Source organism: Nicotiana tabacum, chromosome 18 (assembly GCF_000715075.1).
Source record: "Nicotiana tabacum cultivar K326 chromosome 18, ASM71507v2, whole genome shotgun sequence".
In the NCBI taxonomy this organism is placed as follows: domain Eukaryota; kingdom Viridiplantae; phylum Streptophyta; class Magnoliopsida; order Solanales; family Solanaceae; genus Nicotiana; species Nicotiana tabacum.
Genome location: NC_134097.1, coordinates 113,923,330 through 113,946,562, shown reverse-complemented (window position 1 = coordinate 113,946,562; position 23,233 = coordinate 113,923,330). Strand labels below are relative to the sequence as shown.

Below are 23,233 nucleotides of genomic sequence, written 5' to 3'. Positions count from 1 at the left end.
AGAATTATATTGTACAAACTACTTCTTCCTATTTATGCACATTACATAACTAACTAACCACTTTGCTTAACCGCTAATAACTTAACTCTACTTAAGCTAACTAGAGTTAGATAGACTTTGAGTACTTTCAACAATTCCATTAGCACGAGCATGCTTTGGTACAATCAAAAGAAAGGCATATTTTTGCAAAATTGACAATGAGAAGATATACGATATTAAAGTAGCCTTTTGGCAACGAGCATTTATCCCCCAAAATGAAATTTTCCAGCACGAATTCTGATTAATTAGTCGGTCTCAAAGCGAGTACTTGACACCAAGTGAAACCCCCCAAAAAATGTAGCACTAGCCTTAGAAGTAGATGCAAAATTTATCTAAATATATGCAAATTAAGACAATACAAGCACAGATTTACAATATACTATAGTTTACATTCCTTAAGATTTCTCTTTTTGTTGCAGCAACATCCTTAAATAATCCAAGCTAGCTAGCTATTTGAATAGAAAAACAAAAATAATTGTATCTTCATTAGAAACTGGACGTATAACCTATACACTAACTAAATTTTTACCTATATATGACTAAAGCTCAACTCCCTTCTTTTATACATCATTTACTTGAAAATGTCCTCAAACTTCTTGTACTTTTATGTCACAACTTCTTTCCCCTAGCATTGTCAATGAGGTTCAGCGTCTTCATGCATTTCCAATATTACCTGCAAAACTTTTCTGGAAACTTGAAGGGAGTGATGAGTGAGGTCATATGTATCAAGAAACAAAATCTGGCAATAGTTGAGCCGCGTATCGTTTCCCACTCTGAAAATCAATGTTTTCATAGGTTATATTTGGATGGGAAGGTTGAGGATTGCTCATTCTATTGTAATGAGTTTCAATTCTTCCCATTTCAATCCCAATGTTTTGGTTAGGCAAAAAGTTGTGTTGACTCCCTGAGAGGACTAAGTTTTCCGAAGGTGGAAGCCCTAATGTAAGAGAAACACCATTTCCTTGAAAACTTGTGGCCATTTGTTGTTCTGGATTAAACCTTCCAAATTCTCCCATTGTACTATAGGCAGTCATTAGAGGGTAGCTCTGATCTCTTGCTTGCCTGTTATCGCCGTTGAACTTTTCGCCTTTGCGCGTGTCTCCGGCTTTCATTTCCGTCTCCATTGAGAGAATACTACTTGAAGAATTCTGCATGTCGTTTCTTGCCTTTTTGTTGTTTCTTTCAGAAGTACTGTTCTCCATGTTTAGTGAGCCAATGAAGGAGAAACCTGTTAAGAGAAACTTGTCAGATAATGTGTCTCAATACATTCACACACAATTTAAGAGAGACTAATTGTAATGAGCTTAGTTGACCTATATATCGACCTATATAAAAGAATTTTTATATTGTCAGGATGTTTTAAAGATAACTACAGTAAGACATTCATGCTTCGTGGTAGAGGCGGATTCAGGATTGGAAGTTTATGGGTTCCTACAGTGATCTCAACTAACAAAGACAATAACAACCGGACCAACGATGGGTTCCGACCTAAATATTCTTACACATTTAGTATATTTCATAATACAAATATAGAGTTTGGACAAAATTTATTGCATTCACATGAACCCATTACCGAATACTATGTATTTGCCCCTAATTATGGTATTAGTAACCTGAAAAATAAGAAAAGTAACCTGCTACAACAAGTAAATTTACACTGGTGGAATAAAAATTCTTTACATTATCGATGTACCCCTCCTGCTTACCCACCCACCGTAAACGATTACTACCAGACTAATATAGTAAATTTTAATATGGTGTTTAGGTTCTTTTTTCTTGTGAGTTATTCTAGGTGTTTAAAGTGTATATATCGAATAAGTCATCCTGGGTTGTTCATCAAGTATGATTCATGTAACTACGAGTTTAAATGTTGATGTAGTAGCTATGTGTGTGTGTGAGAGAGAGTCTAACTTCTTTAGTTCTCAAGCGATTCAATCTTAGGTACGACCTTAGGAAGCTTATTTTGGCAGCTACTCTTTTATAGTTAGGTGTGTATCGGCAAAGTCATCCTAGGTTGTTCATCAAGTATGATTCATATAACTTGGAGTTTAAATGTTGATGTAGTACATGTGTGTGTGTGTCTGAGAGAGAGTCTAACTTCAGGTATGCAGTTAGTTCTCAAGAAATTCCTTCGGATCTTAGGTGCGAACTTTTATTTTTACTTATCCATCGACCCGGGCGTTCATCTCCCATGGTGATGGCGGGTTTGGCATTGACCCCTACCTTGTTTATTGATAATCAAAGTAAAGCACAAGAGAAGGGGACAGGTGCGACCTTGGGAAGCTTGTTTTGGCAGCTACTCTTTTATAGCTGTGTGTGTATTGACTAAGTCATCCTAGGTTATTCGTCAAGTATGATTCATGCATGTAACTTCAAGTTTAAATGTTGATGTAGCTGTGTGTGTGAGTGAGAGAAAGACAGAGAGAGAGAGAGAGTCTAGTGTTATATTCGAACAAACCTGCAGCTTGAGCTGGAAGTGAGCCACCAGTTGGAGATGTTGAAATGGTTGAACTAGAAATTTCTGTGGGAGAAGCATCCTGCAATATGCTACTAATTTGCTTGTCCTTTCTAAGGTTAGTGGTCTCTTGTGGAGCACTTGATTTTGTGCACATCTCTTTGTTAGGTTCATTATTCTTGTTTGCGTTTTCTTCTAAACCATTTTGCTCTTGATTATTCTTCACTTCTTCCAAGTACATTTCCTCCACCATTGGCTTCCATAGTCGAACTCTAGCATTTATGAACCAGTTGGAGACCTACAATTCATGCATTTAATTAGGAAGTGGTATACGCACTTTCATAATAAAGGAAAAAGTTTCAAGAATGCATTTAAGTTATATACAACTGTCAATATAAGAAAATTTTATACCATTAGATTATCTTTACCTATTGTAGCAAGTAATTTTGTCTTATTTTAAGATGTCAAATCTTAAATTTTAAGGAGATTTACTTGTAGATTTTCTTTTAGTGACAATTATTTACATTGACAATGCATATATGGCGAACTTAAACTCTTTAAAAATTTATTAGCACAATTAAGGAGAAGATTATGAATTTTTCAAGAACCTGGCTCCTCGTTAGCCCCGTTTGCTTAGCAAGCATAATTTTATCTGAATCTTTGGGGTACCTGCAAGACAAGAAAGAACAATTCGTAGTTACATCTCCTGTCCTACCAGTTTGGAGGGTGGAACAAACAGTTTTTATTTTAATTTTCTCTAGATAAATGACTTTAGGCAAAAGCTTTTTACTAGTCATTTTCCAAGAAATATATGTTAGACATGATATTTTAAAGAAGATGTTCTATTTATATAATAAATTTTAAAAAGATCGTAACTGTGATCTCCTTATAATGTTTCTACATGGTGGAAGTTTATTTTGTGAGGATACACGGTAAAGAATTCGTATACTATCAATACAGTTTTACTAACTATAGTAGATTACTTGTTGCATTTTTCAAGTTAGTATAAGTTCCACTTATTACGAATAATTACATATCTCTACCTTATAAGTGATTTGACAATGTACAATATCACCTTGCAGATGTTAACTTCTATTTTCAAGTGAGTTTATGTTATATGAACTATCGTTATAAGAATTTATAACATTATCAGATCATCCAAAGAATATCTGCAGGCTTTTCGAGTAATTGCACTTACGGATGGAGAAAATGCTCGAAAAGCCAAGCACGAAGAACTGAGACAGCTCTTTCTGGTAAACCTCGTTGAGGTCTCCAAGCATTTGGTTGCATCATTCCTAGCTGTTGGAGTGCACGTTGCTGCCTAAGATGATGATCCACAAATCTTAGCCTAGATGATGATCCTTCAATTTTACCCCCCAAGTTAATTTCTTCTTCTCCTAAGCTTTTGCTTGTGGCCTTTATTTGCCCAGTTATAGCATCTTTTAGGCAACGAAATTGCTTCGAAATTGTATGCAAAGCAAGTTGAGTGTATGATTTTGCTGATCCAATTCCTGCTGCTTCCTCAAATGATGCTACAATTATTTGCATCTGGTGATGGTACTGTCTATACCTTTGCTCCACCTAACCAAATCCAAAGTTAAAAATATCCTTCAAGATAAATTCTTAAAACAAGTGGACTATTCCTGTTTGGATAATATTTAATTGAAGTAGAAAAAAACGAGTATTTGAAGTTAAAGTTGAAAAAGAGTATTTGAAAGTTGAAATTGTATCTTGAACAGAATTTCACTTGAAATAAAATTTGATAATTTTGTAAGTGAAAAATTACCAAGTTTTCAATTTTAATTCTCTATTTCATGTTCGGATTGAAATAATGGACAAAATAACAAAACAACCTTGTGCAAAAATGTTTCATTATTTGACAAATTGGAGTTATGTCCAAATTGTCTTCTTTTGATTTTTAACCATGATGAGCAAGTAATATTCTAGAGGGGAGAAATTTTAATTAAGTGATTTTCAACTGAAAGGTAAGAATATTAATTTCCTACCTTGAAAGGTTCAAAGTAAAAGAAAAATGAATAAGGACACGTGGTTTGATTTTTGTCAACTTAACAAGACCTTATAGGTTTCTTATCTTTAACTTTAGTTGGACCCGCAGAAGAAAATTTAGAACCACACAAACGTCAGTTTTGTATACCACACAGAACCAACGTGATTGGTGACTCTTTAATGGAATTACTTAGCTTCAACATGAACAAAATTGTACCTTTGAAAAATCAACAATTATTGCAAGTATGAATCAATAGTAACTTGACCCCTCCATCTCCCAAAAAATCTAAATAAATAAAACAAATAGAGTAACTAGAATTAATGAAAATAAAGGCCAGACTTTCTTCTCAACCATTAAGGTACACAAATAAGGGGAAGCTAGAAATTTGGGTTTATAGGTTTTGAATTCTTGAAAGACCGCTTATTAAGTTTTGGATAAATTATTGATACATATTTAAGTGAACTTTTTAATATAAATACAAGCTTTGGGCAAAAGCTACTGAATTCTACCAAACCTCTAAGTAGAATTTTGGATCATATAATATTTTTGCCTAACGAAACTCCAATTCAAGAAACTTGATATTTAACTTTGATTAAGAGATAAGGAAGAAGGGGAAAAGACTTAAAGAATATGATATAATATGAATTAGATAGAAGTACCTCATCAAGCATGCTAATAAGTTTGGCCTTTTTCATTTGAAGTTCTTGTCTTTGAACAGTTGTAAGCTCAGCAACACTATTTTTCTGGCTGCTACTTTCACCTGAACCACTAGTAGGAGCAGCAGCAGCAACATCACTACTCAAAGGCATTAATTCATTATCCAATAATTTGTCCTTCTCCTTAGCCCCAACCTCTTTGATGTTTTTTCCAACATTAACAACTTCATCAAGAAGCTCTTGTGCAGCTTTTAGGTACTTAGAACCAACAATCATTCCATTAGAAAATGAAGAAGATGATGCCCCTGATCCTCGAATATGATCGTTATTAGTATTTGTTCGCGGTGAGGATGATGATAATATTCCAACTTGATGATTATTGTGTGGTGAAATCTCATGGTGGTCTAGTGGAAAAGACCTGAAATTGATCATCTGCTGCTGTTGTTGTTGTTGTTGTTGTTGTGGGGAAAGACTTAGAGAAAGACCTTGATGTTGTTGCGTCGGTGATACCAACCCCGGTCTTTGGAACCCCAATTGGGAGGCAAAGTCCGTGGTTGTGCCTCCGCCAGAGTTGGGAGAAACCACGGCCTGAAACAAATCAATTGAACCCTTTAAAAAAAACAATGGAGTGCGCTAAATAATAGGAAATAAAGTATTCTCTAAGAGCTAGCTTGTTCAGTACCGACGGTATATGTGATTGGCTTTCATTTCCACCACTACCACCGCTATTTTGGCCATTAGAGCTCCACAAACGCTGGAGAAGGCCATGATGAGAAACTTCGTGGACCGAGGGGCGGCTCGGATCCTGAAAACTTGTCTGAAGGGGAACGCCCACGAAGTGTTGCGTGTGGGCTTGCGAAGGAAGTTGCCCGAGGGGCAAATTCCCCGCGGTTCCGGAATTCAAGAAGAACATATTTGCTTGTTGAAGATGTTGTTGTTGTTGCTGCTCTTGCTGTTGAGTGTCAGTATAGCCTATATAGTTAGGGTTCATCAGATAAAGTGTCTGCAGACCATCAGCTTGGATTTCTGAGCTCCCTTGATAGTACATCGCCATAGATTTCAGCACCTATATATAAAAATCTTACCTCACTCTTAAATGCTTAACCAATCAAGAAAATCAGTTTTTTTTCCTCCAATATATGAAACTATTTCAAGAAATCTTGTTAAAGAAAGCTTAGGCCATCCAAATTTGGAAGTCACCTGCAGATAGTACTGATGATGGAACCTGAAAGAAAGTAAGAGAGAAGAAGCTTATCATAAATCCATGCAAGATTCTATAGATGGCAAACATTTTTGACATAGAAAATAGCCTACTAAGAGCTATAGTAATATATAATTAACAGTTCAAATTTGAAACTATATTTGATGAATCTTGATTGAGGACGGCTTTTGACTATGATGTGTCAACTAAGAGAAAAAGATGCAGAGTTTGTTAAGTATGGGGAAAAATAAAATTTGTACTTACTCTGACAAATGTATGAAGGATGTATGAAGGATCTTCAACAATAAACTAAACAGAAAATAAATTTAATAAAAAGATGAAGAAAGAAAGGTAATATAGAGGGAGAGAGAGAGAATGATTTTGAGAAGTTGCCTTCTTGTCAGATTCTTAAGTTTTCTGCAAACTCCACTGCACAAAAGGGGAATATGAATAAAGAGATTTTTATTAGTGCTAGTCTCCCAACATATCCTCCTCCATCCACGCGCCCTATGAGTCGGATCCAAAATTTAAAATATATAAGTTTTTGTAATGACCTTAATTTGAGATTTTAAATAGCCCGTTTGAACATAAGAAATTTTTTCCTTTTTCAAAAAAAAAATTCACTTTTTTCGAAATCAGCTTTTGTTCATAAATTTTTAATTTTCACTTAGAAGATGCATTTTGGAAAATTTCGAAAATTTGAAAATCTCCAAAAAACTATTTTTTAAAATTTTCACTCACAAAACTTCAAAAACAACCCAAAATTATATTTATGTTCCAACACAACTCTAAATTTCAAATACCATTTTTGCTTGAAAAAAAAATTTCCCCCCTATTTTGGAATTTTACAATTCTTATGTCCAAACGCTCACTTATAGACAAACACTTATAGATATATAATAGATTTCTTAATATATATGAGGGGTTTGGACAAAAGCTACTAGATTCTTGGGAACATAACTAATAAGCTAGGTCCGGACCTGCCCACACCTGTCAAACTCACAGGAAAAGAAATGGATTAGAAAGAAAAAGTGTGACTATTTTGGTAATTACCTGAGATTTTTTTTTCTTACTGTTTTAAGAGGATAGATGATTGAAAAGGTAATATTGAGAGTCTTTTATTTTTTTACGTTTCTTTTGTTTTTTGTAAAGTCTCTCTTCTTTTCTTCTTCTCTGGGCATTTGTTTGTTTAATAAAATAATTTGGTGTTAAGTACGTGTGATGGAAATTAGAGAGGTCTAATTAAACATATTGATTTTTTTTTTCCTTTTTTTGATTTCTTTAGAGAGAGTGTGTGTGTAGTGAATTTAACACTAGAAAGAAAGTAGGCCAGGGATAAGAAAAATGAGGACATCTACTTCCACCAATTGACGGGTCAGTAATAATTGAGATGGCAGAAGTCCCTCGATTTTCTTTAATTCTATTTATGACCCTTTTATGTTATTCTGGAACTTTTATTTCCTTCTGGTGGGTTGATTGCTTTGTTAATTAGATTTTACATTTTAAGCTCTGTAAAAGAAATTTTGCAATTTTTTGAAATTAAAAATACTTTACTGATATTTTGTGATATTCAAGAAAGTCGAATAAATTTTTTTAAAAAATAATTCAGTGACTTAAATACAATAAAGTAAAAGTTAAAAGACAATCAATGAAATTAATTCGTGAATCTTGCCCACCTCACAAAGATTTGCAATAGACCTTTGGTTTTGTTGTCAGTCATTGTGGATATATATATATTAAACGGATTTTTTAGGTTCCAAGTGAATCCTGAAAGTGATAAATCAAAAACACAATTTAGTTCTCTATTCGTTTAACCCGACTAGGAAAGACGATGAGAATTCACTAAAAATTCTCTTACGCTAATTTTTTCTTTATAGGGATGTGAAAAGTATGGAAAATCCATCTAGTTAAAGAAGATGTATGGTAACACAAACCACTCCCATTGTTAACTTCGACTAGCGACTATTGCATGACGGTTTTTAAAATACTGAAAAATTAATCGAACTGTACCCTTACCAAAAAGAAACCGAGATGATTGAGACAGTTTCGAAAAGCCTGATTTTGATTATACAAAATGAAATAACAGAAAAATTAGTATGGTACAAATTTTATGAAATAACTCACTAAACCGAATCATTGACACCTCTAAAATCTAATACACTTTGAAACATTAATGTAAAACTTGGGTTATGTCTTTATTGCAATAGAAGTAATACCATATCCGATTATTGAACTTCAATGCATTTTTTATTATTTTGATCTCTGCATTGTGGGGATTTCCAGAATAATGGCATGCAGAGTACCTTTACCAGGTCCCCATCAAAAGATTGTAAAACGTCTGACCCTAAAATACACTAGTAGGTGCGTACCTAATTAAAGTCATGGACCATATGACAACTTCAACAAAAAAAAAGTGACCCTCCATCCCCTTCCTCAATTCCAAAAGGTTATTAAATCCTATATACTCTATGAATAGTATAGGTCGTTCTTGAAGTACATATCATACATTAAATCAAGGACCAATATTTAGTACTTTCTTTTTTGTTAGTCTAATTTATTGTATTTAGGTAAAGCTAAATTCGAGTTTGTGCCGAAAAATCTCACGCTGGGGTAAAGTGCTCCCTAATAAAGACGAATTCATACCTAAAACTCGAATATGAAACTTCTGATTAATGATAAATGAGTACTTACTACGTACTTTACTATTAACATGATAGTAAAGTACTTACTACGTACTTACTACGTACTTTACCAAATACTTACACAAGTCATATGCTTGATAGGGAAATTACTCTATATAGTCGGTCTTCTTTGAGGGACAGTTTCTCCTTCAAGATGCAATCAAACCATTTTTCTTAGAAGATGTCACCTGAGATCCCAGATTCAGCTTTCATGAATTGATTATCACAAGAATTAGAATTCTTTCTTCTTTCGCTTTTACCTGATCATGCAGCCTTTTCAAAATCTGTCAGCTTCCTTTTGTCAATTGAAAACAACTTGATGATAGTCTCTGAAGCATAGTCTATCAATTTTCCTATAAATTACTCTATATAGTACTATTAGACTTGCAGGGGTCATTTGGTACGTGCGATAAGGATAGTAATTCGGGATTAAAATTTGTATTAACTTTTCCCGTATTTAGTTGGGGTATTAGCTACTCTCAGGATAAGTTTTATGCTAAAATGGTGGGATTAGCTATCCCATAGAGAAGATGGGATAGCTAATCACATGATTGACCCAAACGACCCCTCAATTGTTTCAAAATGATACTATTAGTTTCAATTGTTTCAAAATGGTACTAATAGCACTCAATCATCATACATTACCGTACTTTTAGTACTCTAACTGCAAAGGTTCATGGTTCGGACTATTTTCCTACTAATATTTTCTAATGAATTCTTGGAGAGCTTATAAAAAGGGGACCTACCAATCAAAAATGCACTTAAACTCTACTCATTTAAAAAGTAATTTTCGCATTCCTTGTATGAGACTAGCGTTAAAACTCCAAAGAAACAAAAAATGTTTTATGACCTTCTTCACATATGAGTAAGTGTTTATTGGTAGAGTTATTCGTTATTTATGTTGATAAGATGAGAGATAACAAATACTCGATAGAATAGTGAGAGGTCCACGTAAATTGGCCCATTATATATTTTAAAGAATAATTTTGCATCCCCTTACGTTTGACATGGGGGGTAGGGTGATCTCTATTCTCTAGAGAGTAATGTAACTTCTTTCGAAACAAAATCAGAAGGTGTCCAAATTAAGAAACTGAAATGAAAAGGAAAAGGGTTGATGATACAGATGCCACGTCTGTTTACGTTTGTGTATTATTTTTCCAAATAGATTTTACTTTTCTGACAAGTAGAATTTCCAAAGACGGATTAAAAATTTCGATTAGGATAGGTATAGGTCTGTACAATTTTCTAAAGCAAAGAAGAGCGTGACAACTTTAAAAGGACGAAGACAAGGTTGCAATCAAACAAATTGGTCCAAAGCACTTTAAATATGACATGAAGGAAAAACTACTTTTTTGAAGAAACGGTAGTTAAGATGCATCTCTTATTAATTAGTGATATAATAATTGATTGTTTGACCACAGAGTACAGATGGAAGTGATAAATATATTTATTTATAGTTTGTTAAAAAAAGGTCAGTTCATTTAATTAACTTAAATATCAACATATGCCCCATATTTCTTTTCTATTATATAGAAGAGACAAGTTGGTCGACCTAGGGCATTTTTATCAATTTAACTCAGATTCTACTATCTAATAAGAGGGAATTAGCACACAGTTGGACGACATGTCTGCTTAGGATTTAAAGGACAATTTGGTCATTTCAGGATAAATGAGGTAACATGAATAGCTAAAACAAATTAAAGTGCTACAAGCTTTGAACTGCCTTGACTAAATTGCCCCACGGGATGTATTTCTATTTTGAATGCGTATGGGCCCATTGAATACAACTGTCTCTCATGCAGCCTTTACTATTAAATATCGGCGTTGGAGCTTGTGCCCAACTTCCTTGGTTAATATGACAGGTTTAGTGTATGAAACCTTTAAAATACTCTTATATATTTATTTCACTGAGGATATATTAACTGATAAAATTTTATAAATTTCATATTTCATTAGTTATTGTTATTTTTTATTACAATTTTAATTTAAATTAAACAGTTTATGTTACTAATATCTAATAGATTATTTAAATTTAATCAAATCTAAATGCACAATTCCGCTTACCATGTATTTCGAAATTTTACACAAACTTCTATTTTCATTTTTTATTTGAACAAAAAATTATGCTTATACTACAATAAAACTTTTTAATAACAATCTCGATTGTTCCGATATATTTTAGCAGCTATAGTAACGTATTGTTATATAAAATATCTATTATAACATAATATGAAATAATGATCCCAGTAAAACTTGACCAATATAGTAAAGTATTGTTATAAATGATGATTATTATAGAAAGGTTTTACTGTATTACAATACTTCAGTAACGAATATATAAATATTCATTAAATAAAAAGTTTGTTAATATGGTATAAACTATTTTCATGTAAAATGTACTTTTCTATTGAAATGTTATAATGATAGAGTGCACACGAGAAGTGATATTGAGTATCAAAGAGAATATAGTTTTTCAAATTTTATGAGAGAATAGCTATGAGATTTTTCATTAAATAATTTTTGGATCTTAGACACGAATATAGGAGTGCTATTAATAAGTGAGATTTTGAATATAAAAATATTTTCCAAATAATAGGTTATTAAAGATTATATTTAGTGAAGGATACTATGATTAAATCAATCACAAACGTTTAACTTAAGTTGTATATGACAAAGTATTTACTTCAATAAAACTTCAATTTAATCTAAGATTTCCTTAAATCAAGATGATAATAAATAGCATCAATCTTAGTGAGAGGTCTAAAAAATATACTGGGTTAACAAAGAATATGGCAAGATAACATAAACCTATTTTATTTCAAGAATAGGAGGATCCACACAAGTTTAGTTATAAAAAATAAAAAATATTCTGAGTATAACAAAAAGAAAAACTAATACAAAAATACTGTAAATCCAACAACCTTGAACAAAAATTAAAAAATCAAGTACCAACTTTATGTAGAGTAAAAAAATAAATTTTTTTTGACCTTACAGTAAATTTGTCTCATTCAAAAATTTAAAAAAATTCAATTATTAAGATTGAATAAGTTACAGACAACATACAAAGTGATTAAAATTTTAAACGATAACTACCAAGTTGATAACATAACAATTTATTGATTAACATTGGTCAAATAACATCAATCTTTTTGAGAGGTATTAATCAAATATTAAGATTAACAGATAGTAAAATAGTCAGAGATATAATATATACCTATTTTATATATAAAAAAAGGAGGATCCGTGGAAGTTTAGTTGTAATTCCATAGGTAAAAAAAGTTTAGTTGTAAACAACAACAAAATACTCATAACATAACAAAAGGTGAAAAGTATGTAAAAATACCCAATATCTTCAATACCCAATATCTTCACCTAAAAATATAAAAATCAATTAACCAATTTTACGTAGAATAAAATTAAAAATATTTTGTTTGGCATGAATACACTTGTCAAGTCAACAATTTAAACTTTCAAACGATTAAGATGGATAAGTTACAAATAATATTTAATATGAGTGACAAACTTTCAAGAAACAACTCCAAAGCAAATTATATATAAAAATGAGAACTTTAAGTTCAAAATAAACTAGAATAATTTGTTTGATACAGTTAAAATTTTATTTATAAATTATTTGAACTTCTTATTATAAGAAAAGAGTCTATATTATATCGCATTATAAAGTCAATTCTTTTATTACATAATGAGTTTGCAAGTTTTATTCGTAAACCATTAAGTTTTTTTTCCCCTCTGGTATTGCTATTTTCAGAATTATGAAATTTATTTGATACAAATATATTTTGCATGAGCTTAAATATTGGGCACGTGCATAGCACGAGCATTACCTCACTAGTATATATATATATATATACCACTAAACTGCAGTATTTCAATCCTGTCAAAGATAATAAGGTGTCTTTTTTCTCTCTCTTTTTTCCTGCAATTCAGAAGTCCAGCCGCAACCCTTGAATATTATGTAAAAATAAGAAAAGAAAAAAATATAAACTTTTTTGAATAAACTATAGGGAAATTACAAGTTACGTCAGCTCATAAATAAGTTAGTACAAAATTAGTCAATTTATATCACTACTAAAATTTTGGCCAAAACCGACCATTACAAACCGATCGACTTCGGTCGGTCAAAAAACCGTCCGAAGTCGGTCGGTATTTTAAAATATTTTATTTTTTAATTTTTTTTACGAAACCAACCAACTTCGGTCGGATTTTTTTGGCGCAAAAATACGAAAAAAAAAATTTGGCGCCCGCGAAATTTATTATTTAAGAAATCGACCAACTTTGATCGATCTTTCATATAAAATAAATTAAAATTAATATTGAAAAAACATATCGAAATCGTCCAGTTATTTTCATGCGAAAACGTAATTAAAGAGTATAAATAAAATAAAAGATAGTCTTAAACCAAAATGTACCAATGATCTAGTAGTAGAATAGTATCTTGCCATAGTCTAGACCACAGTTTGATTCTCAGACGGTGTATTTTTTAATTATATAATTAAACTACCGACCAGCTTCGGTCGAGTTTTTCGATAGTTTTTTTCTTTTTTGATCGCTTGTGAAATTTTATTGAACGGCCGAAATCGGCCGGAATTTGCAACCGACTTCGGTCGCTATTTATTACCGACCAGCCTAATTTTGACAAATTAAAAGCGATCGAAAATCGATCTGTTTTTTCAATTTTCTGACTAATTTCGGTCAGTATTTCTAGACGGGTTTAGGCAATTTTCTTGTAGTGTTATAAAGTATTACAAATATTAAGCAATTAGCTAATTGTAATTAAAAAAAAACAAATTTTTGCTTTCTTTTTAGTGGGTATTGTTGGAATATATTATCTTAAGAAGTTTAAATCTAAATTTTGGGATGATTTGGTAGATTTTTTAGGTGGTTTGAAATAAAAATTTGAAGTAGAAGATAAACATGGAATAAGATGATATGTATCACACGATGAATCATTTGTGTGTCACATATGTATCATATTTATATCAAATGTGTATCATACGTACATCTATGTATACCTGTGTGTGAGCTACATGCGTGATACATATTTGATACACGTGTTTACCCGTAAAATGGTACAGTTGAATTTATAATGTGGTTTATAGACAATAGAGTCTATTTGATCCAAAAGAGGATAAATAAATAAGGACAAAAATTAGATTCAACAACCTAGTAGAATCCCACAAGTGGGGTCTATAGAGGGTAGAGTATACGCAGACCTCACTCTTACCTCGAAGGGATAGAGAGGTTGTTTCTGGGAGAATTTTGGCTCAGAGACAATAAATTCGTAACAACAACTGAAACCAAAAAAATAGTATCAGCATCATAAAATACAACAAATAAATAAAAAGGCCAAAATGTGAAAGAGAGCAAAAATGTGAAACACAACAAAAATTGCTAGCAGTCCTAGATAAAACACTATCAGACTAGCCGCAGCAAGGAGAAACGCTCGACTAACCCTAACCTACAACCCTAATGCTCGACCTCCACACTATCAAGGGTCATGTCCTCAGAAATCTGAAGTCGCACCATGTCCTGCCTGATCACCTCGCCCTAATACTTCTTAGGTTGCCCTCTACCTCTTTTCGTTCCTGCCAGAGCCAACTGTAAGCACGTGATTTTTGCTTCATGGGAATTACTCCAAAAAAGAAAAAGAAATTCAAAATATATGTGTAAGTATTTTGTCATTTGGTGATTTTTATTTAATGTTAAAATTGTGGTGATAACCAATATGTGTGTAATTGTATTTTAATTTGTTGCAATTTATTTAGGAGTTTTTAGTTTAATTTTGTCAAATTGAAGAAAGAAAAACTGTGGAAAATCAGGTTGGGCCCCAAAATGAGGCCCAAAATCAAAACAAAGACCTAGTCCAAACCAGGCCTGCGCAGGCACGGACCCAAAACGACGTCGCATAGGGCGTCTGATCTGAGCCGTCCGTTCAAACTCATCCAACGGTCCACACTCACACCCATAACCCGACTTGTTTACTCGGGTCAACCCAACCCCTCACTTAAACCAAAACGACCCCGTTCCCATACCAAAAGACCCCGTCCTGTCACTCACCAGTAGATCCAAGCCGTTGAGATCACTTGATCTAACGGCCCTGATCTATCTTCCCCTTCCGTATATAAACCCTCCATCACACCACACGCCCCCTATCCGAACACCCCCCCTTCCATCGTCTCTCTCAGGAGACTAACCTAAACACCCCTATCACAAACCCTAGCCGCCCCCTTCACCTTCACCGTAAAGCCGGCGGCAAGAACGTCGGTGACCACCCTCTTAACACCCACGATACATCCAACCACCCTGAACACGAATCCACCAACCATGTACCTCGAATCACACTCCATCGTCTCGAATCTTGATTTGAAGATTCGAGACCAAACCCCGATCTACACCAAACCAACCCAAATTCACACTAGACAACCCCCTGACCTCCCTCGTGACCAAACCATGCTTGGTTTGGTCTGAATCTACCCACAAATCCTAAAAACCCAAATCTGAAGATTCAAACTTTGGAATACAAGAACCTAGGGAATCCGATCAGTTTCATGGGGGTTTTGGGACCTAATAGGCTTTAATCAAGGTGTTCTCGGACAAGAACACCCCGATTAAAGTTTGTTCGGCCTCAAATGGTCAAAACTGGTTTAGGTCTGGTCCGTTCTTGGTTAAGCTTCCACAGTAAGTTTTCCTTTTTCTTTTCGGTTTTATTTGAGTACTGATTAAGTTTGTTAGCATGTTCTGTTGTGATTATTTGGTATTTCTGGTATTTTCATTCCAATTTCTTCCATCTTTGTAAGGCCTTTTATTTGGTCGATTGTTTTCTGTGCATGTTTGAATATATTCTGTGATATACATGTTCGATTAGATTAGTCGTCGCATAAATAATTCATATGGCCTCCCAGTATTGTGCAAAGTTGTCTGAAGTTATTCAGGACCCCGTACGTGTTGTTTATTTAATCGACTGATAATACCTTGTTATAATTAGTATGGTCGACTTGATAAACGTCGTCGATTAGTTTCCTATGACTGAAGGTTCAAATATTCTAATTCATACAACTTCACATGAGTGAACGAACCTGTTGTTGTTGATTGATTGCTTGACATTGCTTGAAAGTAGTTTGTAACTGCATTATAAACAACTAAAGACTCGGGCTAGGGCAATTTTGAATTTGAATTTTCAGAAGTTCGAAATGCCCTGATGCTGCAATGGTTTAGGACAGTAATAATCAGGGTTTAACAAGGGTAATTTGGGTGTAAAAAAAAGAACAAAAATGATTAGTTTAAATGAGCTGACAAATAGGGTACTGGATTAGGATTAAAATAATGTAATAGTGGGGAGCCAAACTTGTTAGCATGGGGCTGATTGAATAAAAAAGGGGTGCCCATGTTTTTGGGCAGAAAATACAGGCTAAAGGCCTGTCGAATGGATGGGCATAGGGAATATTTTGATTAATTTAAAAAAGAAGTTATGGGCAGGAAAGAGGGGAAGGGACTGTTTCAGAACATAAAAGGGGCTGGACATTTTTTAGTCTTCAGAGGGATTTGAGTTTGGAAAAAACTGAAAGAAAGAAACATAAAGAAAATTTCAGCATATAGTAACCAAACACTGCATGAAACTGCATAAGAGTGCAAGTTGGTCAAGCTATCTTTGCCAATTGTTGTTGGGTTGTTTGCCGAGCTGTCTGTGATTGTTGAACTGCTGGTGCTGTTACATTGAATATTCTGGGCTTTCTGTTGTTTTCTACTCTGTTTTTGGGATTGTCTGTTTGATGCTCGACCACCTGGGGGCTTCATAATTGTTGCTGGTTATTGTTGCTGGTTATTGTTGCTGGTTGTTGTTGCTGTTTGGTTGCCTGTTGCTGATCATTCTCCTTCTTCTTTTGCTTTCCATACCAGGTACACGACTAATACACTATCAATGTAACCTGAAAGTTGAGCATGAATACAAAAGAGAAGAGTTGAAGATGTCATTTTTTACACATAGTCTGTCACATTGAATATCATGCAATGTATAATGGTTTACGTTTTTGCCTGGATACCGGAGTTAGCCCTCCCACACAGTGAATTTAAATGTAGTGTAACTTAGTGTCATATTGTGTGTGTAGGCTGATAGACAACAGGATTGACAGTGTAGTAGGCTATATCTTAGAAGTCAGCTATATTTGTGATTAGCATGTCATTAAATGCATGTCACGTATAAAGCTATCCATTGTTAGCTAATTTCATTCCCTTTGATAAACTGCCCTGTTATAACTAATAAACCACCCCTTTAGAACAAAAACACAAGTTTCCGGCCTCAACCTCACGAAGGTCGAGCCCAAGTCGAAACGGGTTAAGCAGGCCTTCACCGGAAAATCAGTGGCCCAAGCCTGGCGAATCCCGCATAAGCTGGGTTTGGGCCCATGAGGTCCGATCGCTCGCCCATGGGTGTGGTCCTGTTTCTGATTTTTGTTTGAAAAAAGCATTCGGAATCCTGCTGTAAATAACTGTAAGCATGTAATTAACTAGGGCGATTTCTTCTTTCAACTGGTAGAGACAAATGCGACAAGAAACATAGCCGCTATAGGATATCCTTTAAAAAATAAAAGATGAGATGAGCCTCGACAAATAAAAATGCACAAGCTGCGGGGCCCTCGTTAAATGTATATATTAAAATACTTAGAATTCGGGACAGGCCGTTTAGCAAAATTCGTGGCCTTCCCAGGATAATAATACGATAGTCTCTTTAGGCGCATGTTTAATAATCTTACCTTCCTAAACTCGGGTGCGCATTTCATGCGACCCAACTCCAAATCTTAAAACATTGAATAAAAATATGTTCCGGATCGCGGGTGCATTTCATGTGACGCGAGCTAAGGACATGTTTTAAGCGATGTTCACATTCTTTTAAAATAATAATAATAAAGTGGTAAAAAGTTAAAATTGGCACATCGGTTCATAATTGTATTAAAGTCAGATAAATAAGCCGAATATGACAGTTGAGCGACCGTGCTAGAACCACGGAACTCGGGAATGCCTAACACCTTCTCCCGGGTTAACAGAATTCCTTATCCGGATTTCTGGTACGCAGACTGTAATATGGAGTCATTCTTTTCCTCGATTTGGGATTAAAATTGGTGACTTGGGACACCCTAAATCTCCCAAGTGGAGACTCTGAAATAAATAAACAAATCCCGTTTCGATTGTCCTCTAATTGGAAAAACTCCCTCGTACCCTCGCGTGTACGGAAAAAGGAGGTGTGACAGCTCTGGCGACTCTGCTGGGGATTTTACCCAGAACCACTGGTTCAGGGTTAGAAATTCGAGCTTAAATAAATTGTTATATATTCAGCTTTATCTGATTTTGTTACATGATCTATGCTCAATGTGCTAACTAACTGCTTTTACCGCTTTGATATTTTGTGAACTGTATATAAATTGTGTCGAAACCCATATCCTCTCTGAGTCTTCTAAATCATGAAGAAGGGTGTACTTCGTACGGCTTCTTTTCTGTATAGTGTCAAATCCCAATTTAGAACGAGGTTCGGACAAGTTGCTAAGCCGGTGAAGCTTCTGTATTCCCGGTACGCTGCCCCCCCTCGGCTCGAGCTGTCCGCTCGGGTAAGCCAGGTCTAGAACAAACACCCAGGTTCTGAACCTAGAATAACTCAACTTCATGCCGGATCCCTAGTAGGAACGCTTATTTGCATCATGTGCATTTTTGACTTAGGGGACTCAACACAGGGGTTGGGTCCGTCTAGGAATAGTAACCTGAAACAGAAAAGGCCATCCTGATGCATCCTGCTCACTGCTTGTGCATTTATTTGCTTCGAACATGCATGATGACCGGTTTTGAATGTTGGGAAATTTTTACAAAAATAAAAAAATAAAAAAAAATGACAAAGTTCAAATAGAAGAGAAAATGGGTATATTTATTTTAATAGTTTGTTTTACTAAACACAAAGGAAAAGAGAAAAGAGAAAAATAGCAAGCTGAGAATGAGGAATGAGTTTTTATTTTAATTTGCTTTATTTTCAAAAAACAAATAATAAAAAAATAAACTAGTTAGTTTATTACCCGAACTACGTCGGTTTGATTCTCACCGGATGTGGGATACGTAGGCAACCCTCATCGGGCCCAACTCCCTGTTTCATTTTACCAATAATGATATACAACAAAATATATATGTATATATATATATATATATATATATATATATATATATATATATATATATATACACACATGTATATATATACATATATTGTTTTTTTTTCTTCTCAAAATTTTTTGTTTGGAACCAAAATAAAGATTTTTGCTTTCGCCTAAAAGCACCTTAATAAATGTGCAGGATGAGCACAGGGCAAAATGAACCGTTCTCGGCCCTCAGCGAGGTCCCTCTACAACTCCACATGTGGTGGAATGACTTGGAAGCCGGTAGCAAAGAGCTAGCGGGAAGAGTATTGGGAGGCTTTGTCGATTTACTGAGTGTTAGGCCAAGGACAGATATTCTTGAAGCTCTAATACCATTTTGGGACCCAACCCGCAATGTATTCCGTTTCGTTGACTGTGAACTTTCACCAACACTGGAGGAAGTCACCGGATATGCAGGATTGAATGGGAGGTTAAGAGGGCAATACCTACTATCTCCAAGGCCAGTATCTCCGCATGCGTTTCTGGATCTACTAAGCATCAGTCGGAAGATACAACATGATGATTTATCTAGAGGATGTTGTGATCTCCATTTCTTGTATCAGCGGTACGGAGCTGTGCAAGGTTTCGAGGAACCAAACCTCGGACTAACTCATGGCGGGAACAGAAACAAATGGGAAGCAAGACGTACTTTGGCTTTCATCACAGCATTCTTGGGAGTCATGGTCTGTCCAAGGAAGGATAAAAAGATAGAGATAGGCCTTGTAGGGATGGCCGACGTTGCAATCAAAAGAACCGACAGCACTGTGGTTCCTTTGATTTTGTCCGAAATCTACCGAGCTTTGACTATATGCCGAGAAGGAGGCAAGTTCTTCCAAGGTTGCAATCTGTTACTTCAGCTATGGATGCAAGAACCTCCATCACCGAGTAGGATACATGAACCACGGGTTGACCGAGAGGAATTGTATCAGCGGCTTCGAGAAGCGCATGACTGGCGCTAGATTTCCTGAAGGTGTCGAAGCATGGTTTACACGGTTAAGGTCAACAACAACTGACCAAATTGAATGGGCATTCAGTTGGTTGATTGATACTGAGGTGATCTACATGTCGGCTGAAGAATGTCATGTTCTCTTAATGGGACTTCGCAGCATCCAGCCATATGCTCCTCATCGGGTATTACGACAGCTGGGCAGGTTCCAAGTAATCCCTACTGATGAAGATCTGAGCGAGCATGCCTTGGAGCTGAGCCCGAAAGTCATATTTCCCGAGGGGAAGATTAGAAAGCTGTGGCACGAATGTAGATACTTGGAACCCAAGACCATGGTGCGAGAACTAGCTAAAGGTGAGGTAGACCCAAAGTACGATGCTTGGTTCGAAAGAAGGTTTCAGATTCGGCAAAGACCTGCTAAAAGAGCCCACGTCCAACAATTCATAGATGATTCGCAGGAGCAATGGGGATGGTTAAAAAGGGAGGAAGGTTACCGGGTTGAAATCGGGAAGCTAAAGCAACAAGTTGAAAGGCTTGTATTTGAAAACAACGTGCAAGTTGCCTCGGAGCAGGCCCTGAGAAACAAGCTAGCCCAAGAGAACCAGACCCTGAAGGCCCTCCTTCGCCAAGCCAGTAAGAGTAACATTGACCGACAGAAGCGTCGCTCCGACGAAAGATTGATAGCAAGTTTGAGAAATCAGGTCATCCAAAGCCAAGAAGAAGTAGAACAATCAGAAGCTTGCATAGCAAGGATGAAGGTCAAATAGGCAAAAGGTACAATGGCCTGGAGGCAGCGTCTGCAATAGGTCATAAGGTATTATGAAGTGAGCGTCGAGATATTAAGGGAGACGAACTCCGCTCTACATGATCGGGTCATCAAACAAGCACGAGACGCTCAGGCCGACAGAAGACATTGCTACGATGCAATGGCCTGCATGGAAAGACAAATGGAGTTGTTCCAGGATCGACTTGCCAACAATGCTCAGGCACTGGGATTGAAGAACCGAGAAATCAGGCAATTGTTCATCGAGAGGGACAACATTCGAGGAAGGATCGACGAAATTGGGCATTAAATCTACATGAAATGCCTAGCAGGGGAGCAAATACCTCGGAAAACCCTCCTTGTTTCCATCATGGGCTGCGTCCACCGAATTATGAATGAGTTGAAGAGCTTGCAGAGGGACCTCACACCAAGGGCCACGAAAAGGCCGAATGATGCCTCGCGGGCCCTTAAGTTGGAAAATTAATCTTTGGTCGAGTCCTATTTATTTGGATTTGTTGCTTTCCCATATGTTGTTTTCTTTTCTTTTAGTCAAATCAAGTTAAAAAACTATGGAGTCTGTACTGTTGCTATTTGAAGTAATGTGTAATAGCCGATTTTGATAATGAAATTAAGCGACTCCAGAAGAATTTTTATGTGTCTTTACTTTGTGGCAGAACTACGCCTGGTCTGATTCGCGCGGGGACGTGATACGTAGGCAATCCCTATAAGATTCGACCGCTTTTAATAAAGAAAGAAAATACAAAAATAAAATAAAATACAGGGTTTCCCAAAGTACTTTAAAAAGGGACAAATGAGCAAGCCGGGATGACGCATGTTGTTCGAAGCAAAGCATGTAGAAACGGTTAACTGCCTAGGAGCATTGCATCCTCTATGTGTTATGATCAAATCTGTTAAGCTCTAACGCTAACAAAGTTTGTTGTTGTCTGAATCCAGACAGTTAGTTGTTAAAGAATTCTGGCAACACACTCTTACCAAACCAGATCCAAAGGACCAGTAGCAACAAGCATGACTACTTCAGAGAATAGTAACGAGGAAGAAAGGCCGATGAGCCAGTTGTTAAAAGAAGCGATGGAAAAGATTGAAAGGATGAGACTAGAGATGAATGCAATGCAGCTGGCTCTAGCCAAAGCACAAAAGAGCCCTGAGCCACTGGGGCACATGCCGGAATACCCTCACTCCGGCCCTTCAACAAGCCTCCTGAATCCCCGTTATCATCAGGAAAGAAGCCCACATGATTCCCAAGCTCCACCACCCCATCAACCTCTCCCAACACCAAATATTCCCACTTTCGTGGGACCCACATCAGCCACCTTGCAAAGAACGACCAGTGAGCCATTGTTTCAGGCTCACGATACGCAATACTATCCCCCTGAACCTACATTCCATGCCCCCGAACCACAGGCCTACAATCCGCATTTGGAGGTACCGGCAGAAATTGAAAAGCCGGTTAAAGCCCCAGAACAAGATGAGGTATTGAGGAAATTCAAAAGCCTGGAGCAGTCCTTCAGGAACCTGCACGGATTGGGTAACCAGGTCAGCGTGGCCTACAAAGATCTATGCCCTTTCCCGGACGTCCAACTCCCGGTTGGGTTCAAGATGCCCTAAGTTTGATTTATATGAAGGGCACGGTGATCCCATGGCACATTTGCGGGGATTCTGTAGCAAAATGAGAGGGGCAGGCGGCAAAGATGAGCTGCTGATAGCTTATTTCGGCCAAAGTCTGAGCGGATCTGCACTAGAATGGTATACCAGGCAGGATTCCAGCAGATGGTACACTTGGGATGATCTGGCGCAGGCTTTCGCGGGTCATTTCCAATACAACCTCGAGATAGTCCCTGACCGTCTCACATTATTGAGGACTGGGAAGAAGCCCGAGGAAAGTTTTCGCGAATTCGGGTTCCGCTGGAGAAAGCAAGCGGCCAGAGTCGATCCTCCCATGAGAGAGGGAGAGATGGTGGACTACTTCTTGCAAACGTTGGATCCAACCTACTTTGGTCACTTGGTGACGACGGTTGGAAAATCCTTCAACGAGATGGTGAATATAGGGGTCATGATAGAAGATGGTCTAAGGTCTAACAAAATCCTGAATTACTCAGCACTCAAAGCAACGACCCAGGCTATTTAGAACGGCACGGGAGGTGCGCTGAGGAGAAAGAAAGAAGAAATTGCCACGATCGAGGCAGGCAGTTGGTCCGGGTCTGGCAAGCCAAACTACAACCAACCCAGACCTCACAGGCCAAACTACCCATACAACCCACCACATCACTACTATC

General features: G+C 36.2%; 1 protein-coding gene across 2 annotated transcripts; it reads right to left on the bottom strand.

Moving 5' to 3' along the window:
• Positions 1–355: 355 nt before the first annotated feature.
• Positions 356–6,869, bottom strand: LOC107799451 (BEL1-like homeodomain protein 1). Of its 2 annotated transcripts, none has more exons than XM_016622565.2 (8): positions 6,624–6,869; positions 6,359–6,383; positions 5,841–6,224; positions 5,162–5,746; positions 3,693–4,075; positions 3,103–3,163; positions 2,498–2,792; positions 356–1,267 (listed from the first exon to the last, which is right to left on the bottom strand). In XM_016622565.2, the coding sequence occupies exons 3-8, from the start codon at positions 6,210–6,212 to the stop codon at positions 765–767; spliced, it is 2,199 nt and encodes a 732-aa protein (XP_016478051.1). In that variant the 5' UTR covers positions 6,213–6,224; positions 6,359–6,383; positions 6,624–6,869; the 3' UTR covers positions 356–764. The 2 variants fall into 2 exon arrangements, with proteins under 2 accessions (XP_016478051.1, XP_016478052.1); XM_016622566.2 differs by having other exon boundaries at positions 6,753–6,866.
• Positions 6,870–23,233: the final 16,364 nt, after the last annotated feature.

Excerpts from the sequence above, each read along its gene's own strand:
- LOC107799451 (XM_016622565.2), bottom strand. The coding sequence starts at position 6,212 with ATGGCGATGTACTATCAAGGGAGCTCAGAAATCCAAGCTGATGGTCTG. Across the intron at positions 5,747-5,840 it reads GCCAATCACATATACCGTCG|GCCGTGGTTTCTCCCAACTC; the intron begins GTACTGAACAAG and ends GATTTGTTTCAG. Across the intron at positions 3,164-3,692 it reads TTCGAGCATTTTCTCCATCC|GTACCCCAAAGATTCAGATA; the intron begins GTAAGTGCAATT and ends CTTGTCTTGCAG.